Below are 20,859 nucleotides of genomic sequence, written 5' to 3'. Positions count from 1 at the left end.
GGAATTTGAAGCTGCAATTAAGACCTCTAGATGTACTGCTCCGGGTAATGATTTTGTTACATATGACATTATTAAAAATCTCCCCCAAGTTGCTAAAGAATTTATAATAAATATATACAATGATTGGTGGGTGAATGCAAACTATATCGAGCAACTTAAACAAACTACTATTTGTTTAATTTTAAAACCAACTAAAGATAAAAATATGCCTTCTTCTTATCGCCCTATATCTTTAATGTCATGTATAACTAAAACATTTGAAAGAATGATAAAAACAAGACTGGAGTGGTACATAGAGTACAACAATATTTTACCTAGTACTCAATATGGTTTTAGAAGGGGATATGGTACTATGGATGCAGTAACTCATTTAGTAAATGACATCCAAATTACTTTTTCTGGTAACAAGTATCTAGCTTGTTTATTCCTAGATATAAAAGGGGCTTACGACTCTGTAAATATAAATATACTTAAACAAAAAATGATTAGTATTGGTCTTAGTGAAACGACTGCCCTAAATATATTGCAACTATATTTTTCTAGACATGTCTATATTAGAGATCATAGAAATGTATTACATGGTCCAAGGATTGTTTATCATGGGTTACCACAGGGATCAGTACTTAGCCCTATACTATTTAATATATATTCTGCCAATATTCATTCACTATTTCATAACTCCGTAAATTGCATACAATATGCAGATGATATATGTATATACACCATCCAAAATAGTTATGAAGCATGCACGGAAGCTCTTGAGAATATTATGCATAAGGTATGTATATGGACAGAAGAAACAGGCATGACACTTTCAACAGAAAAATGCTCTATCATGTTTTTTACCAGGCATAGACTACGTGCTCCAGAGAGATTAACTCTGTGTGGACGTACCCTGTCGGTAGTTAAAGAGTTTAAGTATTTAGGTATTATTGTTGACACCAAGTTACTATGGTCGAGCCACATAAGTCACTTAATAAAAAAATGTGAGAAAGGCTACAATCTACTTAGGTGTGTAACAAATCGAAGTTGGGGTGCAGCTCCTGGTATAGCTTTATTATTTTATAGAGCCTACGTGCGTTCTATCATTGACTATGGATGTTGTTTATACGGATCCTCTTGTAATACCAATCTAAACAAAATAAACAGAGTTCAATATAAATGTCTTAGAACTTGCATCGGTGGGATGGTATCATCACCGGTGAAAGCAATACTGGCAGAGTGTAATGAGTTACCTTTGGACTTACGTCGGCAACGGTTATCACAAAAATATCTTTTAAAACTAAAATCCCTTGAGTCAAACATGATCAACAAATTAAGTGATATTGCAAAAGAAGACCTAACAAACCGCTATTGGAAACTAAAAAATTCTCCCCCACTTGCAGAAGCTTTTGTTGAGACTAATGCTTATCACATTTCTTTTAGTAAAAATAAAAATGGCTTATGTATAATATACCCTTTAGATCACTAATAAAACCACACAGAGTTATAATACCCCATTATACAGAATATGATCATATAAACCATACCCTTTTAAAATCTATATTGGATGGATTAGTCAATAAGATATTTATATATACAGATGGATCTAAAACAAAACACGGAGTTGGTTGTGGAGTTTTTATTCAAAATACAAAACAATCATTTATGTTTAAATTGCCATTAATATGCAGCATATATACTGCTGAACTTATAGCAATTTTGAAGGGCATTACTTGGTTAATATCAAATAATTTACGAGAGGGGGTAATACTAACTGATTCTAAGTCAGCCTTGGAGTCAATAAAAAGTATACAATTTGAAAGAATGAAATGCCCTATATTATGCAATTTAAAAAAATTGATAGCAGAATTAAATATAACATTTGTATGGGTCAAAGGCCATATAGGTATACTAGGTAATGAAAAAGCTGATAGTTTGGCCAAGGAGGCAGTACAAAACGGAGTTCATTGTAATATTTGTACAATACGTGACATCTCTAATTTGATTAAAAATAAAATAATGTTAAAATGGGAACGACAGTGGGAAAACGTTGTAGAGAACTCACAAAATACGTATTTTAAAATACATCCAACCCTACCATCTCCACCCCAATATATTTTCAACTATTCCACGTCAAAATTCTATTCGGCAAGTGTTTTTCGACTTAAAACAAATCATGGGCGATTTCCATCGCACCTTGCTAAGCTGGGCATTATACAGTCATCGGCCTGTAGTTGTGATCAGAATTCCTTACGGAGATCTCAACCATATATTCTTCGGTTGCAAAAAACATGTAAAAAAATCAGATGATTTAATTAGTAAACTAATTAAAATGAAATATTTTCTTCCATTAAATCTATCACACATTTTATTAACTGCCAATAGAAACACTTTAGAACTTCTAGTAAATTTTATTAAAGAAGTAAAAATAGAAATTTAAAGCAGCATAACCCTCAAGTTTGTATTCATATTATAAGAAAAGTTCTGTATACAACTTTCTGTGGCAAATGGACTTGATTCCGTGCCATTATCCTTCCACACACACACACTCATTGTCGATAGCTTATCTATGTTTATCAATTTTCAATAGCTTCCATTGTAAACACATTCTTTGGGAAATAAAGATCATTAGGTATAAATAAAGATCATTACCTATAAAGTAATTAGGAGAAGCAAATAAGTTTTAATCCCCATTATCCACGTAAAGCAAACATGTCTCTTTGTCGATTTGGATACTGGCCATTAGACCAAAAACTTATTTACAAAAACTATGAAAGCTCAGTTCTATTTTATTTTCGCAAGCGGATAGAAGTACCTACATTATGGAGCCGTTGCCAGTATATGTCGTGAATTTCAAACAGGACATGACTCTTGGTGTGCACGTAAAACGTGTTGTGTTAAATGTATTAAACTATCATCTGAACTTAAAAAATGATGGCAGCGTGACTATTACGGTGTAAAAAGTTTCGAAAATGTGCGGTGTGAGTATTCACAAAATTTATGACATCCGGGAGGAGGCCCAGCAAGGCGAACTGAAACCGGCACAAAAAAGGAAGAAAAATTGTTTCCAGTCCAATTCACGTGAGAATATTTACGATGAGGGAGTGAAATCTCGAATAAGGAAAATTGTCCATATTTTTTTTTTTGAAAACATACCACCAACCGTCGACAGCATAATAAACAGAGTGAAGGATGATGAGGACCTACCAGCTTTTTCAAAAACCACATTTCGTAGGCTATTAAATGACATGAGTTTTGAATATGGTATAGAGGTCGAGATTCGATAATGATGGAAAGAAAAGATATCATATCCTGGAGACACAACTACCTCAAACAAATAAAAACATTGAGAAAGAAGGATAATGTAAATCTTGTTTATACCGATGAGTCTTGGACTAACGTCGGTACTTCAGTCAAAAAGAAACGGAGGAACACAACGATCAAGAATCCACGAGATGCCTTCATAAAAGAGCACTACTGGACTGAAAGCTCCAACCTAAAGAGGTCCTCGGATTGTTCTTCTTCATGCTGGAAGCGAAACTGGTTTTATAGCATGGGCCGAATTAACTTTCTTGGCCAAAAAGGGAACCGCTGATTACCACGACGAAATGGACGGATATCTATATGAAGAATGGTTTGAGCAGACGTTAATTCCAAACCTGCCGAAAGACAAAGAAAACGTTGTCGTTTTGGATAACGCGTCATACCACTCCCGCAAATTTGATTTCCCCAAAAAAATTGTAGAAACAAAAGCAATTTTGACGAAATGCTCCTGAAGATGCTCTAGGAGCGAAAGTACTTGGGTAAGATTTAATACAAAACTGTGCTCGATATCTACCTTTATTTTATTAAAATTCATTTATTCGAGCATTCAACCTTATATCACTAAATCAAGGATTGTCTAATCGAAGAGAACATTTTCTTCGAGGCAGATTACGTAAAAAGTGAATTACTGGATACTGCGGCCGCATTTCGAGACGAGTACGACAAGTACAAAATTGAAATAATTGCGAAAAAATATGGCGTTAAGATTTTGAGACTGTCGCCTTACCATTGCGAGCTGAACCCAATTGAGATGGTGTGGAGTAAAGTGAAAAGGTATGTGGCTTCAAACAACGTCGATTTTAAAGAAAAAAACGGTAGAAAAGTTGATAAAAAAAGCTTACTACCGCGTATCTAAAGAGCAGTGGCATAATTCGGTGGACAGTTTGCAGGAAGAAATTGAAACGGTGATAATTAATATAGGAGATGAGTCAGAGGATAAGGACGATTTAGATATGGATTGCGATGAGTATTGATTAACGAGAAATATCTCAGATTTATTGCTCATTTGTTTTTTTAGTACTGTACGTACTGTACATTTCAGTCATAACCTTGTGTATTTTATGTATATATATTTATCGTGTCTTATGGGGTAAACTACTTATAAATTTTTTTGTTTATATGTATATAAGTATTTACAGGGTATTAGATATTTTATGTATATAGGCATTTTTTATAGAATTAATTTGTTTTTTTTTGTTTATTCTCTTATTAAACTCAGTCAAATTAATGAGAAAAAATTTTTGAAACGAAGCGCGTATGGTCCTGATTTCTTAGTCTATCGCAAAACTACCACAGTGCCGACATGAGCGGCATCGCTGCCTGCCCTAAAACCAACACTGCATTCTAACTGTGGTTTCTACTATAGAACATTGAGATTAAAACCTTCCCAAGTCAAAAATGTTACAAAAATTAAGAAACAGAACATTTTTAAATAAATTTATTAGTTCAATCCTTTAAAACACAACTAATACATATTGTGCTGCAATTTCATATGTTTTCTTATTACAATAAACGCTGTATATTATCTTTCGGGTCAAAATAAAATTATTGTAAAATATATTTATGTAGAGATTTAGATAATACTTTTATCTTTTATAATGTGTTTTAATTTCATGAGATATCTTTTCGCCTATCATTACACATGCCGCACTAGGATGACTTGCCAAGGGAGTAGGAAAAACACTAGCGTCAGCTATGCGTAATCCTTCTATGCCGAATACTTCCAATTTAGAATTGACAACACCACCATCACTTCTTCTTCTACTCATGGGACAAGTTCCTGCTGGATGGTACCCAGTTGTAGTGAGTTGTCTTAACTGACAGTACCAATATGCTCTACTTCGAAATTTGTACTTTCTACAATCTGGAACAGTTTTAGAAATATAACGTAAACCAAGTTTTTTATAGGCAGAAGTGTTAATAAGTCTAAATACAAATTGTATTCCTCTAAACAGAATGTCGATATCTTCACCCTTTGTATCGGATAATAATTTAAGATCGATTAAGGGGTATTCGAAAGGATCCTTACTTTTAAGTCTGATAGTTCCTATTGATTTTGGAAACAGATTGGCTAATAAAAAACCGATACATGTTTTGTTGTTCTTGCAAACGTCTTGAAAAGATTCGTTTGTCCAATGGGAGTACCGTTTCTCCACCTCTGAAGACTTAACAATATCAGTGATAACTTCCATATCAGATACGTTATGTTTATCGTTAATTTTATAAAATCCCACACTTTGAGCAATAGACGGTGCTGTTAATTCTCCAACGCCTTTTAAATAATCTTTAACTTGTTCCTTAAGAGGCCGATCTCTTGCAGTAAAATTGGCTTCAAATATACAAGCTTTAAAAACTGCGTGATCTTTTAGTCGATTTCCCACCGGCAATGACTCGATTACTGGTATACCAACTTCCTCTAAGTGTTCTCTAGGTCCTATTCCGGATAGAAGAAGTATGTGTGGACTCGAAATGGCACCAGCACAAAGTATCACTTCTTTGTTAGTTTTAACTCGGCACTTATTTCCTGAGTTTGTAAAAATGACGCCGTCCGCAGATTTTGTTTTAGGGTTTATATCTATTTTAGTAACATAAGTATTTGTTAAAATCTGAAGATTGGGTCTTTTTAGAAATGGTGTTATAAATATGCCACCCAAATCTTGTCGGACGCCATTTTTTGAAGATAATTGAAATATCGAACCTCCAATTGGATTTGGGCCATTGTAGTCCGTTTTAGGGAGACCTAGTTCTTCATTGGCCTTTAAAAACACTTCATTAAGAAAATAATCAGGTAAACGATGCTGTACTTGCATCAAACCATTATCTCCATGGTATTTCATGTCTATTGTTGCATTTGGATTCGTAAAATGAAAATTTTCCGATTTTTTAAAATACTTTAAAATATTTTTGTAAGACCAAGAAGAATCTTTTATAATTCTGGCCCAGTCATTAAAGTTATTGGGGTCACCCCTACTATAGATTGCTCCATTTATTAAGCTTGTACCACCTACGCCTTTTCCACGATGAATCATGCATTGTCGGTTAATGGTACCTAAAACAGAACCACTATGTAAAAAATGAATCAATCATTAATATATTAGGAAGGAAGGAATATTTTTGGTGTCGACAAAAAAAAAGAAATTAAAAAAAAGAGCATGGTATTTGGGAGTGCCGACAGAAGTGAATACTTCTTATAGCGTGTTATTACTATATGTAGGTTAATGAAATTTTATGTCTGCTTATTACTGAATTGTTAATATTTTTTATAATAACACATTTAAGTTCTTTAAAATTTAAAAAATCTTAAATTTTGTTGAATGATTTTAGTAATTTTAAAAATTTGTTAAATATTTATGCTTAATTACTTCATCATTATATTCTAATGAATTCTGCCCTCTATATAATACCTCCCTAAAATTTTCTCATGAATTATGGGAGGGTATATTAATTAATTTTCATTAAAAATCTTTATTTAATTTTATTTATTTTATTTAATTTTAATAAATTTTGTTTAGTTTAATTTATTATTGATTATTTTAATTATGTTCTTTTATAATTTTTTATAATTTTTTTATAATTTTTTATAATTGTTTATAGTTTTTTATAATTTTTTATAATTTTTTATAATTTTTTATAATTTTTTATAATTTTTTATAATTTTTTATAATTTTTTATAATTTTTTATAATTTTTTATAATTTTTTATAAAAGTTAATTTAATTTTCTTCAGTTTAATTTAATTTATTTTTAATTAATTTAATTTAATTTTATTTTATTTAATTCAATTTGATTTAATTTAATTTAGTTATATTTAATTTTGTTTAATTTTATTTAATTTTGTTTAATTTTATTTAATTTTATTTAATTTTAATTAATTTTATTTATTTTATTTAATTTTATTTAATTTTTTTAAGTATTATTTAATTTTATTTACCTTAATTATATTTAATTTTATTTAATTTTTTCTTTTAATTTAATTGATCCGGTTAATAGAAAAATATTAAATGAATCTCTGAATTAAATCTTGAATATATGCTTGAGGAATTGCATTCCATTCTTCTTGTGCTGAAATCCTGAGCTCGTCAGCTGTCATTCGTCCATCCACTTCCACAAGCTCGGTATGCACTTCCCAAGTAATACCGCTCTGTATGAGGTTATAACTATATAGCATACCGTTCGCCAACACTTCTGTAGATGAAGTCTCATCCATGTGGCTTCCATAACTGAATTTTCGTCGATCGGTGAACAAAACATTTTCACAACATTCACTGCTCGATAGTCCAATTAACATAATTAAAATATTCCATATAATGTCCATGAGTATATATCTATCTCCCAAGCATCCAAAAAGCATTCTCAGTATTTGTGTATCGTGCAGAAACTTGGACTATTCGGTCACAAGAGCGCCAGTTCGATGCAATTGAGATGTGGTGTTGGAGAAGAATGATCCTAATAATCTGGGATTTTCAACGCACAAATGCTTCTCTTTACACAACTAAAGATTAAAACAAGACTGTCTACAGTCTATTTACAGTGAATTCTTCAGTTTGTTGGAGATGTCGCCCACAGGAACAAAAATAATTTAGAAAGACTGACGGTCTCCGTAAACCATCCAGGAAGGTGCACTGACCAAATCCAGCATTCAACTGGCCGTTCTATTGGAGATAGAAACCATTGAAAGCATATGGATGTCTTCATTAGGAGAAATCATGATCCTCAGTAATGGGGTAACAACTTAAGAGACACTTTTAGTGTGTTACGACAGCGCTAAAGTTTTCAGTCCCATTTCGGGTATAAAGAATGTTATATAAGATTAAATAAATAAAATGTTTTTCTTATAGATAATAAAATATTTTCATTTTTTCGTGTAAATTTACAAATGTAAGAATTTTTAAATTAAGGACAATATGAAAGAAATATTTTTGTTATCTATTTGAAAAATTTCATTTTATCTAATATTTATAGTATTGTAACTATTTATAGTATTGTAATAATCTTGCATAAATTACTGTTTGCATCAGTTAATTCCATATTGTAGCATATTTTTTAAGTAATATATATATATATATATATATATATATATATATATATATATATATATATATATATATATATATATATATATATATATATACTAGCCTATAGAAATTGTCTACACGCTCTAAAAATTAGTAATAAAATACCTAAGCATGCACTAGTTTGTGGTGTACTTTTATATCCCCAACTATAATCTGAAAAGCTGTGAAGTGCGTAATATCTGAGGAATTGAATAAAACCATTATCAGTAAAATTTCCAGCTTCGATAATAAGAACGCTCCAATTTCCATTTTCTGATAATCTGTTAGCAATAACAGAGCCACTTGTACCGCCTCCAATAATGACAAAGTCGTAGGATCCACAGTCTAAAAAAATACATGTAATATAAAATATTTGTACCTATTCATTTTGACAGTATTCATTCTGGTATGAATGTCGAAACGTTGTATAAAGTTTTTATTTATTGCTCTTTTTAACCCGGTATCTGGTTTTGATGCTCTCAGACAACATCGTCGTTATAAGCTCTTAAATCAATTTCTACTTTATATAGCTATTATGTGACAATGATAATTGTAAGCAACAAGTCGTGTTAGTTATATAAAACTGGTGGCGACATCTAACATTCAATAGAGATATTTGAAAAAAATAATTTTACTAGAGAGGATACCAGTAGAGACCTACGTGTAAGTGGGTGTGTCATAATTTTTATTATCAACCGTTTGTTAGGAGTACTATGAGGTTGAATTTTTATTTGGTATATAAACAAAGGTTGTTTTAGTGTAATTCTCTGCTATTTTTTGCTGTATACGGTAAGTAATGATATTATTTTGTTGAACAAACATCATGTGGCTCTGAAGCAACATTGTCAGTTTAGTAATTGACATTTTTTTTCAGTATAAGATTTCAATATGGAAAATTTAAATGAAATATCAACTACCTCCTTTTATGGAAAAAAGACCAAAATGTCGTGTATTGTTCCTGTTAACCCTGATCTCTCTGATTTGTCTGATATGGAGGAGTATGATGAAGAAATTGAAAACATCAATATAAATGAAATTGCCACAGAATCAGATGAAAATGATGCACCTCATAATCATCAACTGCTAACTGAAGAGGAGGCTAATCAAACAAATGAAGAAGGCGATCATGAAGAACCACCAAGAAAACGTAAAAAAGTAGTGGAGTCAGTAAATAATAACTGGTCTGAAAGTGACATAGAAACCATTCCGTTCGAAAATCCAACTATAGGCAATAATGCAGTAGAGGTAGCCTTGCCTCTTGAGTATTTTACGAGGTTTTTTTCACTAAATCTATTAGAGAATATTGTATACCAGACGAATTTATACAGTACTCAAAAAACTGGGTTAAGTGTCAACACAAATACTTCCGAAATAACAGACTTTTTCTCCATTTTGATTTTTATGGGGGTAATACAGCTGCCATCAATAGAAGATTATTGGGCTACTTCTTAAAGAATTCCTCTTGTTGCTGATGTTATGTCCCTAAAAAGATTTTAAAAACTGAGAACACTGGTCCATTTCAATGATAACTTAGAAGCAACTTCAGAAACGAAAGACCGCTATTTCAAAATTCGTCCCCTCTTAGATCATATTTCTACAAATTGTTATAAGTATCAGTTCGAAAACCAATATTCCATAGATGAGGCTATGGTTGCATACAAAGGTACATACAGTGGCAATTTACGACAATACATACAAAATAAGCCTCATAAATGGGGTTACAAGTTCTTTGTAGGGGCAGGTGTTTCAGGATATATTGCCGATTTCATTCCTTACCAAGGAGCTTCGACATTTTCACAACTACAGGGAACTATCAATCAGATTTCTGAAGAAGAACAATCCTTGGGTGTCGGTGCATCTTCAGTGATTGCACTATGTAAAACATTGGATGACCCCCAGAATTCAATGATTTTTTGTGACAATTGGTTTTTCAGTTTGAGACTATTTGATTACTTGAAGGAAAAGTATAATATCCTTAGCTTGGGCATTATTCGCTCAAATAGAATAGCAGGTTGCACCTTGGATACTGATAAGGTTTTGCTAAAACGTAGCAGGGGTTCCTATGTTTATAAATCCGATGAACAAAAGAATATTATAGTTGTCAAATGGGCAGATAACAAATGTGTACCTCTTGCTAGCACTGGTTGTGGGATTGAGCCAGTCAATCATGTACAAAGGTATTCTAAAGAACATAAAAGAAAAATAAACGTGCCATGCCCAAATCTAATCACTCAATACAATAAACACATGGGTGGAGTGGATAAAGCTAACTCTTTATTGGGTCTTTACAGAAGTCCAAGTCGTAGTAAAAGATGGTACTTTCCAATAGTTACCTGGCTCTTAGATGTCTGTATTATAAATGCTTGGATATTATATCAAAATGACAGTAAAGCCAATAATATAAATTTTATGCCTCTCAAGAAGTTTAGAATGGAACTAGCTAGGTCTTTGTCCAACACTGGAAAGAACAAAGTAAAGCGAGGCCGTCCATCAAGTATAGAAAATACAGATAACATTATTCGCCACCCTCTTGTTGTAAGACCTGATGATGCTACCAGAACAGATGCGTTAGGTCACTGGCCACTTTATACCGCTAAAGGAAGATGTAGATTTTGTAAAACTGGCTATACAACTGTGCAGTGTGAAAAATGTAACATGCGGCTTTGTTTTACACCGAACAAAAATTGCTTTTTATCATTCCACCGTTAGAATTAGGCCTATATTTATAATTTTTTAGTCTTAGGTACTTTTAATTTTTTTATTAAATCAATAAAATGTCCTTTAGTTAAACAGTTTTTTATTTATGATTAACAAAATTTTGAGATCTTCATTAGTGAAGTTATCAGTATCAAATAGTGTTTCTTGACTGGCAATGTTGCTTGTAGGCAACGGATTCAAAAACCACTTTCCCCTATCTCCCTCCGGTTTTTTTGTACCACAGTGTGTTTTTGAGAGTTATATAAGATTATATACACAATAAAATAATTTTTCGACATCTATTTTTGGTGTTGCCAGATACCGGGTTAACTAGTTCGCAGTAATGAGATGTAAAATATTAGTATAAAGGAAAGATAGACCCAAAATTAATTGTTTTTATTTAATGTTAATATCTAACGATATGCACTAAAGTACAAAAAAAGTTTCTGTCAACTGTGTTTCACAAGGGTCTAGTTCTAGTTTGGAGTATATTTTTCCTTTTATCTCTCCCTCTACGAAAGTGAAGAGTGAGTGTGATGAGAAGTGAAGGTTTTATTTCACTTTTAGATAAATATGTCCTAATAATTAATATATTTTACTTTTTATTAATCCTTAGTTAATATTAATAGTCGAGGCGGAATCTGTCGAAAAGCAGACCATAATGGGAATTTTTCAGAGGAGTCTATTTTTTTTGCGGAAATCACTTCATGATGTACCCTTTATTAATAATCACGACTTGCACCAGTCACAAACCTTGTGCTTATTATTTTATTTAACAAAATCTGAAAGAAATCGAAAATTTTTGCTTTTTGCGTCACTGTCGTAGCGTCCATTGTTAACATTAAACATTGGTAACAGTTAAAAAACTGTTACCAATGGTAACAGTTTTTTAACTAACTGACAACTAGATTCACGAAAATATTGACGAGTTTATGGGACTGGGTTGCAAGTTACATTATTACCACTTTTGTTTGTGGATACACGTGTTGGTCTGTCGGTTATCGGTCGGGGCTGGATCGTGTCTGAAACTTTTGAAAACTAGAGAGTGTGGGCGCGCTCATATGAGTGGACTTGTTACCATTTTTTGTTTTGGTCACTTAGAGAGATAGTACCTAATATACAGTGAGCGTGCAATTAAACATGGATGAGTGTCGCTGCGTAATCGATCACCTACTTAAAAAGTCATTCTCCTTGTATAATTTTGAAAAAAAAGGAGATTATTGAAAATGGATCTATTTTAAACAATTTAAAACAGGAATCAAAAAAATCAGTTCGATATTTTAAATTTAGTTGGTACAGTGAAAATTCTTGGTTATGTGGTTGCAAGAAAAATAGACTGTATTGTTGGCCGTGTCTTCTGTTTTCTACAGAAAAAAATGGGAAGGACCATCGGCGGAGTCCACGATTTAAATAGTTTTAGAGATTTAAAAATGAGACATGAAGTTTCTCCGTGTACATGTAAGATGTGTAGCCAATTTGATCTACTTTGGCAAAACAAGAATCGAAAGTTCTTTTAACCAAGCTTTTAAAGCAAATATTGCTAAACATAATGAAATTGTAAAAAAATAGATACATCGTTAGCACACGATGGCGAAAGTTTTTTGGCCAAACAAGAATTAGCGTTTCGGGGTCATTTTGAGGGCGATGACTCTGACAATCTGGGCAATTACAGTGAATTGTTAACATTAATTTGTAAAAAAAGATCAAAAATTTTGTCTAGAAACATCTAGAAACATCAATTGTTTTTTCGGGAGTTTCAATGTTGTAATGTTTAAAGTTGAAAATTTTATGGTTTAACTTTAGCTGTCATTTTAATTGTTGTTTTAAATTTAATGTTAACTTATAACAGCTCGTTTTATTATTTTTGATATTAATTTGTTTTGTTTAAAAAAAGGTTAACCTCCATTTAATAATAGTTTTGAAAGTTTTTTGTAGCGTTTTCCAATTGTAAACAGATAGGACATATGTAAGTCTTTTTTATATTTTATTTTGGTATAAACCCATGTAATTTGTGTCATTATTTTTATAACTGTTTGTCGTAAGACACAATAAATGTTAAATTTTTTTCTTAACATTTTGTTTATTTTTTTTAACTAACTCTTTTTTGAGTTTCATTTGAAAAAGATATGTTTTTCATTTTTAATAATTATTTCAATAGTTACAACTAGCTGTTGTAATAGTTATAATTAGGCACCTCGAAGTGGCGTCCTTTTTAAATTACTGGAGGTGTTTCCTGTTTCCTTTCTGTGTTTTGTTTTGTTTGTCCCAAGAGATTCATGTTAGTACCCCTTTGTTCCATTTTTTTGTAGTTGCCCCAATCCAAACCCCTTGTCATTTACTTATCCACGACCCCAGCTCTCCTAACAAATCCTGAGTGCCGTTCGCACAAGTATAGATTATTTTGCTTGCCCTATCTCCGCCCCAATAATTTCAGTCCCCAATTTTCTACCACTTACAATAATACCCCATGTGGTGGGCAAAATACTTCGTTACAAAGGCATTAACATAATGAAATCCTAAAAATGACTCTTTAATGAAAAGAGCCTTTGGAATTATGTTTTTGTCTTTCTCTATCACTATCATGCAATAACGGTAATGTTTGCACATTTGATTTGTTTTTGAAATATCTTGAGTCATATCGAATATGATATAGTACAATAGTGCAGCATTTATTCCATTTATGAGTGCATTTTCTACTTTTCGAACCAGAACAGAAATGAGCTAATAACTCAAAAATACTCAGAAGTTTCCTCGGGAACTTGGATCATTGCTATCTGTCTTTTCTCTGTCGCCATTAAAGTATAAATTGCACTTTGAAAGCGGTAAAATAACATCAAGGAGTCTAGAGAGTACTTTGCGCCAAAGAGATTTTCTTTCTTGATCTTGATACTCTTACTCTTCATCTAGTGTTTCACGTAACACCCATTGTTGATACGTAAGAAAAGAATCCAGGTTAATTTTCGATGTCTTTTGTCTTTGTTTGGCTTCTCTAATATGTTTCTAGTCGTCATAGCCGTCCATCCAAACATTTTGTATTTTATTAGATACCCGATTTGCGAGTAACCAACATGGTTCACAATTTCAAGGAATAGGGTAGACATGTAGGTACATTCAAGTTTCACACCAGTCTTGGAAACAATACAGTAATGTTTTCTAGGAAAGATCTATTATCACTGTCTTTTAAGAAAGGACCCTTAGGTTTTCAATGTACGTTTTCGATCACGAACCGTTTCAATTGATCATTTAGTTCTTTAAAATTACCCGTAATCAGTAATATGTGATGAAGATGCAGTATTGTTCACACTAATATAAGATTTACTTTGATTTTCACTAGTACCTTGTTTTGGTTGTTCTAAATATACACTGGCATCAGGTGATGCATCTGCCATACTGTTATTCTTAGTTGACTCCAATTCTTCACTTTCAGAGCAACCTTAAGTGATTTTTTAGCAATAAACTCAACATTCTTAAAGTACTGACTAATTTCAGGTAGCTTTTTATTTTTTCTTCAGACTCTTTTTCTCTTTCATTTTTCGCTCCCTTTTAGATATTTTCTAGAATTAGACATGTTAAAATTTAACGTTCACAATTAACTTCACTTTGCCTCTATTTGCAGGTTCAAGAAAAATAAAACTACGAAAAATCAAATATACAAATGACCTTTTGTCACAACAATCAAACGAAGAATGCTTGGTACAGTTCTCCGTACTCAAAAAAAATGTAAATGTGAGATTCCCTTAACACCATGGGTCGCTAATCTGCCAGCGCCATGAACACGAAGTACTTTCGGTTAACAAAGGGCGGGAATTCTCCGAGCGAGCGTCATGAGCTTGCCCGCGCTTCTCTAATAGACCACTCTATCTATGAAAAAAATCATTAATTTACGTAGAAATCTTCTTCTTCTTCTTACTTCTTGTATGTAGGCTTTAAAGCCCGTTTCTTCTTCAATATTACCCTTCTAAATTGTTTAATTTAACACAAGAAATTTAGCACATTTAGAAATTATCGCACCATCTTTTTCTTGGTCTGCCAATACTTCTTCGTCCATGTGGTGACTTATCTCGTGCTATTCGTACTATCCCAATCTCTGCCATTCTACTAATGTGTTCGTTCCACTCCTGTTTCCGTTTTGTCACCCATCCATTTATGTCTTCTATATTGCATACTCTTCTTGTTTTCGCTTCTCTTCCTAACCAACAGACTTTTCCCTGATATTCGTCGGAATATTTTCATCTCTGTTGTTTCTAGTAGTCGTCTTGTTTTAGATGTGTCAGGTCTTGTCTCCTCCGTGTATGTTAATATAGGCCTAATTGCTGCTTTATAGATTCTTGTTTTTGTGTTTTGTCTTAGGTGTTTGTTCTTCTAGATTGTGTCATTAAGAGAACCCGCCGCTTTACTTGCTTTTAAGCTTTGTTATCGTACTTCTTCTTCAACATCTCCGTAACGAGTTATATCTATCCCTAGATATCTAAACCTTGCTTCCTGCTTTGTTATTTTCCTATCAATTTCGATTTTCCATCATAGTGGGTATTTAGATGTCATACATTTGTTTTTTTCTGCTGATATTATCATATTGTCTTTATTTAATGTTGTATTGTAAATATGTGTTAATCTTTGGAGCTCGATGCCGCGTCGTCTGCATAACATAATATTTGGATTTCTTTGTTCCCCATTTTGTAACCATGATCTTTACGTACTGCTTGTATTATTTCGTCCATTATTATATTAAAGAGAAGTGGGCTTAACGAGTCACCTTGTCAGACTCCGCTTTGTACTGGTATACACTGTCTTAGTTTTCCATTTATCTTTGCCTGTATTCGATTATGAAAGTAGATGTTTTCGATGGTTTGTATAATATTGATTGGTATGTTTCTTTTATACAGTAGGTGTAAGACGTCTTCGACTTGGATGCGATCGAAAGCCTTTGTTAGGTCTACAAAACATCGATATGATAATTTATTGTACTCGATGGCCTTATCTGTGATTTGTCTTAGTACAAATATGGCGTCTACGCTGAATCTTCCGGATCTGAATCCTTGTTGTTTATCTGATAAAGTTGTTAGTTTATTGATTTTGTTGGTTAGGACTTTTGTAGTAAGCTTGAGTGCGGTGTTCAGTAATTGTATAATTGTTGGGGTCTTTTTTATCTCCTTTCTTGAACATTGGTATTATTACGCTGTTTCTCCATGCGTCTGGTATCTTGCAGTGCAATATTAGTTTTTGCCCGTTGGTTATTCTGTCGGGTCCTGGTGACTTTCTATTTTTGAGTAAATTTATGGCTATCTCTACTTCCTGAAAACTGATTTCTATTTCATGTCTTAATTCAGGTACGTTATTGTGTTGATTATTATTTTCCTTTCCTTTAAACAGTTCCGTCAGGTATCTTTTCCATTAGTTTGTTATTATATTATTGTATTTCTTCAATTCTGCCATTTCTTTCCGTTGGTTTCTTATGAATCTCCATATTTGTTTTTGTGTACCGTAGAAGTCGCTTTCCATCCTTTGTAAACTGTTCTCAGTATTCATTTTTTGGTCTTCTTACCAACTGTTTTGTTTCATTTCGTATTCTTTTACAGGTGTCTTGGAATTTTGGAGTATTTGATGTGTTGTACTTCGTGTAGGCCTCTCGTTTCTCTTTACATTTCTTTTTTATTTCTTTTCTGAACCATGGTGTATTGTTGTTGTTTCTTTTGTTCAGTATGACTTTGCGTTTTCCTGGAGCTTCTGTTGCCGCTTTTTCAAAGTTGATTTTAATTTTCTTCCAGCTGGCGTTTATATCTTCGATGTCGTCTATTTGTTTCAGCTGTATCCTTTGGTACATTTCTCTTGTAGAGTCGTTCCACAGTGATTTTACATTTAATTTTTCCTTGGTGATTTTCTGTAGAAAATGTTTTGGTGTTATTTTTATTCTTATTTTTGCTAGTACTAGTTTGTGTTCACTTCCTGCGTTTGCTGAGTTTAAAGTTCGGATATCTAGAATCTGCTTTGGGTTGCTTTTCTATTAGTGACTATAAAATCAGTCATAGATTTGTATCCCCTGGAATTTTCAAATGTATATGTATACTGGAGCTTATGGTCGAAAAATGTATTATTGATTCTCATGCATTAAAGTAACCCATCAAGGGTTCTTTATGAGATATTTCATCCAGGATGGTTTGCAATTGTTCTTAGAATACCTCTCGTTCCTACTTAGGTTTGCAGTCCTCGGGGCTATAGATAGATATGACATTTAATTTTTGGTAGTCCATTGTGATGTTCATATGTATTATTCTTTCGGAGATATAGCGGCAGTTATTTATGTTAGTGACGAACAGCTTATTTTGTTAAGATTTTTTTCTTGTACATTTTAAAGAAAAATGGTTCAAACAAAATTTGTGGATCATAAAAAGTTCTTTCGTTTTAAGAGTAAAATATAAACAATAATTGATCGAGATAATGTCAAAAAACCATTATTTTTGCAGTAATTAATAAATGTAATATAACTACTAAATTTTGTCAGTTAATGAGTTATTAAAATATACTAAATTTCAACTAGATCAGACTAATTTTAAAATTAGTTTAAAAATTGTACTTGTCCTGTCCACAGTCACTCTAGAGGTATTTTGTAAATCGCAATTGATTCTATTATAAGGATTCATATTTAAGATGTATGTTCAACATTTTATTAAATTTGTTATTAAAAAGAGTTTGAAAAAGAGCTGACTTTTTAGCTTATAAAAATGTATAACTTTGACATTTTTAAAATTTGGAAAATTTATTTATTTGAATTTGGAAACTGTCTAAATTAAAGAACTTTTTATGATCCGAAACTTTTATTTAAACCATTTTTCTCTAAAATGTATAAAAAACTTTTTATGGACAAAACATTTTTTTCACTTTTTACTATTGTTTAATAAAAACCGTACATCTTCTCGGAATTTTTATCAGCTACCGCTCAGATCAGATACCTTTTAGAACCTTTAAATACCTGTAAAAGATTTTTTCAGCATTTTTTTATTCCTTGATTCTTGACTGGGGTATAAGTATCGCTACAAAAATTGAAGCAACCAACGGATACGTTCTAAAATTGATCCTTTTCTTATGAATGGTTTTAAATCGTATTTATTTATTTGAATTTTTATATTATTTGTATCTAACGTGTCGGTCAGATAGCCAAGCGGGCTAGGCGGCCGATTCTCATTCGCTTCACTGTCGAATAGTTCAGTGGATGTGGGTTCGAGCCCCAGCTCGGTGTACAGAAAAATAAAAAAGGCTAACGCGGCAGTTTAAAATTCTAGATGAATCTGCGGCTTAGACTAGAATATGCTGGTGTCTGATCGGCCTATGGTCGAGAAGTACGGCAAGAGATAAAGCTTGCGGCTCGGTGATACTCCTCCATAGATCCCTACCGGAAGGGCGTGGCGCCTAAATACCGGTATATATATATATATATATATATATATATATATATATATATATATATATATATATATATATATATATATATATATATATATATATATATATATATATATCTAACGTTAATTTATTTTAAGTACTTTTATAAAAATTATAGGTCACATATAATATTAGGTCACTTGTGAGCTCGGGCCGGGGGCCCCTCAGACCGTGGGTCCGTGGTATTTGGCCACTCCTGCTACCCTATAGTTACTCCACAATATATGACTAAAGTAAGACCAAACATTTATGATATATCTATGATATTTCTATGATATATCTAGGATATATCTATCTATAATATATCTATCTATGATATATCTATAACATGATAGTATAAAAAATGCAGATAGGTTGGGAAAGAAAGTAAAGTGAATGTGGGCTGTAGTAAGTTAGGCATTTAAAAAGAAAGAGCTCACTCTCAATAAGGATCGAGTATTTCTCAAGAATTACAGACAAGAAAAAAGTACAAGAAGAACTTTCTCTTAACTTACCCGTTATTGTTTCATTATTTGCCTCGTACATTCGTCCATTACTCGGTAATTTAAAATTCAGAGCCTTTGTAATACCATTTTGTATAACATTCTCATAATGCTCAATTTTTGTAATGTCTTCAGCAAATACTGCAGAAATTACACTTATTAAGAAATAGTAATTTATCATTATCTTTAACATTCTAAAATGCAGTTCTTATCTTTAATTCCTACCTATATATTCATATGTGAACACAATTCTTTACATAGTAATTGTTTACGTTGCAAAAATAAATAATCAAACTACTTATACTAAGTTCGTTGATATCGATATTTTTTGTCCCGTATTCTTATCAGAGCTTTTTTTTGTATGCGAGCTGCAATCACCTCTTTTATGTTAAAAGTCAATATATGGTTATAAACGATAAAGCAATAAAATAACATTTACACAAAATCTGCTGCTGCTTCTTTATATTTCAATTCCTATCAATTCCAGCTATGTCCGTCCCAGCAGAAAGGCTTTTCTCCAAAGCCGGCTTAACCATAAGGAAGTAAAGAAGCCGGCTCATCGAGGATTCAATGGCTTCGATCTTTTGTGCCCAGTCATGGAGAAACGATAAAATATTATATATATATATATATATATATATATATATATATATATTGATTTATATATATATATATATATATATATATATATATATATATATATATATATATATATATATGAGAAACTGATAAAACTTAAACTCATGCTTCTCCTCTATCCTTTACCCTTCGTAAGGATGTGGTGATGTTATGGTATTTGACGAATGGTTGCTATCCATTCTTCTCTCTCCTGGGTGCGGTGTGCTGCCTCAGACAGAGAGTAACCGGTAGCGCACTTTATTTGGTCTGACCATCGGAGTGGCGATCTTCCTCGAGTTCTTTTACCATCTACCTTGCCTTCAACCACCCACCTCTCTATACCTTCCATTCGTCTGGTAATGTGTCCAAAGTTCCTCAATATATTTTGGTTGATGATTTTGGTAAGACTAGTATTGATGTCGAGTTCTGTCAATATTAAGACATTTGTGCGATGTGATGTCCAGGGTATGCGCATCATTCTACGATATACCCACATTTCAAAGGCCATTATACGTCGTAAGTCGGACTTTTTAATGGTCCACGTTTCTGACGCATATGTAGCGATAGGAAAGATAAGCGTCCGTACTAGGCACAGTTTCGTGTTTCTGGTTATGTCCGTATCTTTCCAGATTTTAGTAAGTTTGACCGTTGCTGAGCTGGCCATTGTAAGGCGTCGACATATCTCTTCTTCGCATCCACCGTTGTTTGTGATAACAGAACCTAAGTAATTGAAACGGTTTACCACTTCAAACCCCGCTACGATTCGTATTTACGTTATGAACTCATGCAGGCTCAAGAAAATTGTAAAAGTATCAGATTTATATGGATACTTTCCCACATTGGCATTGCAGACATCGAAAGAGCAGACCAGTGCGCGAGTAAAATTTCTGTATTTGCCGATATAGAAAAAGCCGAGTATCTAAATACTGCGACTGACATAAAAGCTTTTATTAAGAATCGAGTTTGTGCAAGTGGAAAAACGGATGGCAATCTTCTCAAACATCACTGAAAACAATTTCATTCAGTAATTCTGTACCCGCTACTAATAACCGATATGGTGGATGTGGCTGTACTTTCTAAATAAAAAAATATCACTTTTTAATTTTTCAATTTTAAACAAGCATATGACTCTGTAAACAGAGATACTTTGCTGACGATGTCGACAAAATTATACAATCCACCAGAGACGCGAAAGATGTTTTTACCCTTTTTGAAAGCGGGGCCAGAGAAATAGATCTTTAGGCTAACGAAGATAAGACCAAGTAC

The 20,859-nt window shown here is 32.5% G+C and overlaps 1 protein-coding gene across 1 annotated transcript; it reads right to left on the bottom strand.

Annotated features, from left to right (window-relative positions):
- Window positions 1-4,731: 4,731 nt before the first annotated feature.
- LOC140434669 (glucose dehydrogenase [FAD, quinone]-like) lies at window positions 4,732-19,194 on the bottom strand. Its single transcript, XM_072523089.1, has 3 exons — window positions 18,988-19,194; window positions 8,486-8,704; window positions 4,732-6,355 (listed from the first exon to the last, which is right to left on the bottom strand). Exons 1-3 carry the CDS (start codon window positions 19,166-19,168, stop codon window positions 4,893-4,895), a joined length of 1,863 nt encoding a protein of 620 aa, XP_072379190.1. The 5' UTR covers window positions 19,169-19,194; the 3' UTR covers window positions 4,732-4,892.
- Between the last annotated feature and the right edge of the window lie 1,665 nt (window positions 19,195-20,859).

The sequence above is a fragment of the Diabrotica undecimpunctata genome, chromosome 2 (genome assembly GCF_040954645.1).
Source record: "Diabrotica undecimpunctata isolate CICGRU chromosome 2, icDiaUnde3, whole genome shotgun sequence".
NCBI lineage: Eukaryota > Metazoa > Arthropoda > Insecta > Coleoptera > Chrysomelidae > Diabrotica > Diabrotica undecimpunctata.
Note: the sequence above shows the minus strand (reverse complement) of the source record. Positions and strands in the feature narration are given on the sequence as shown.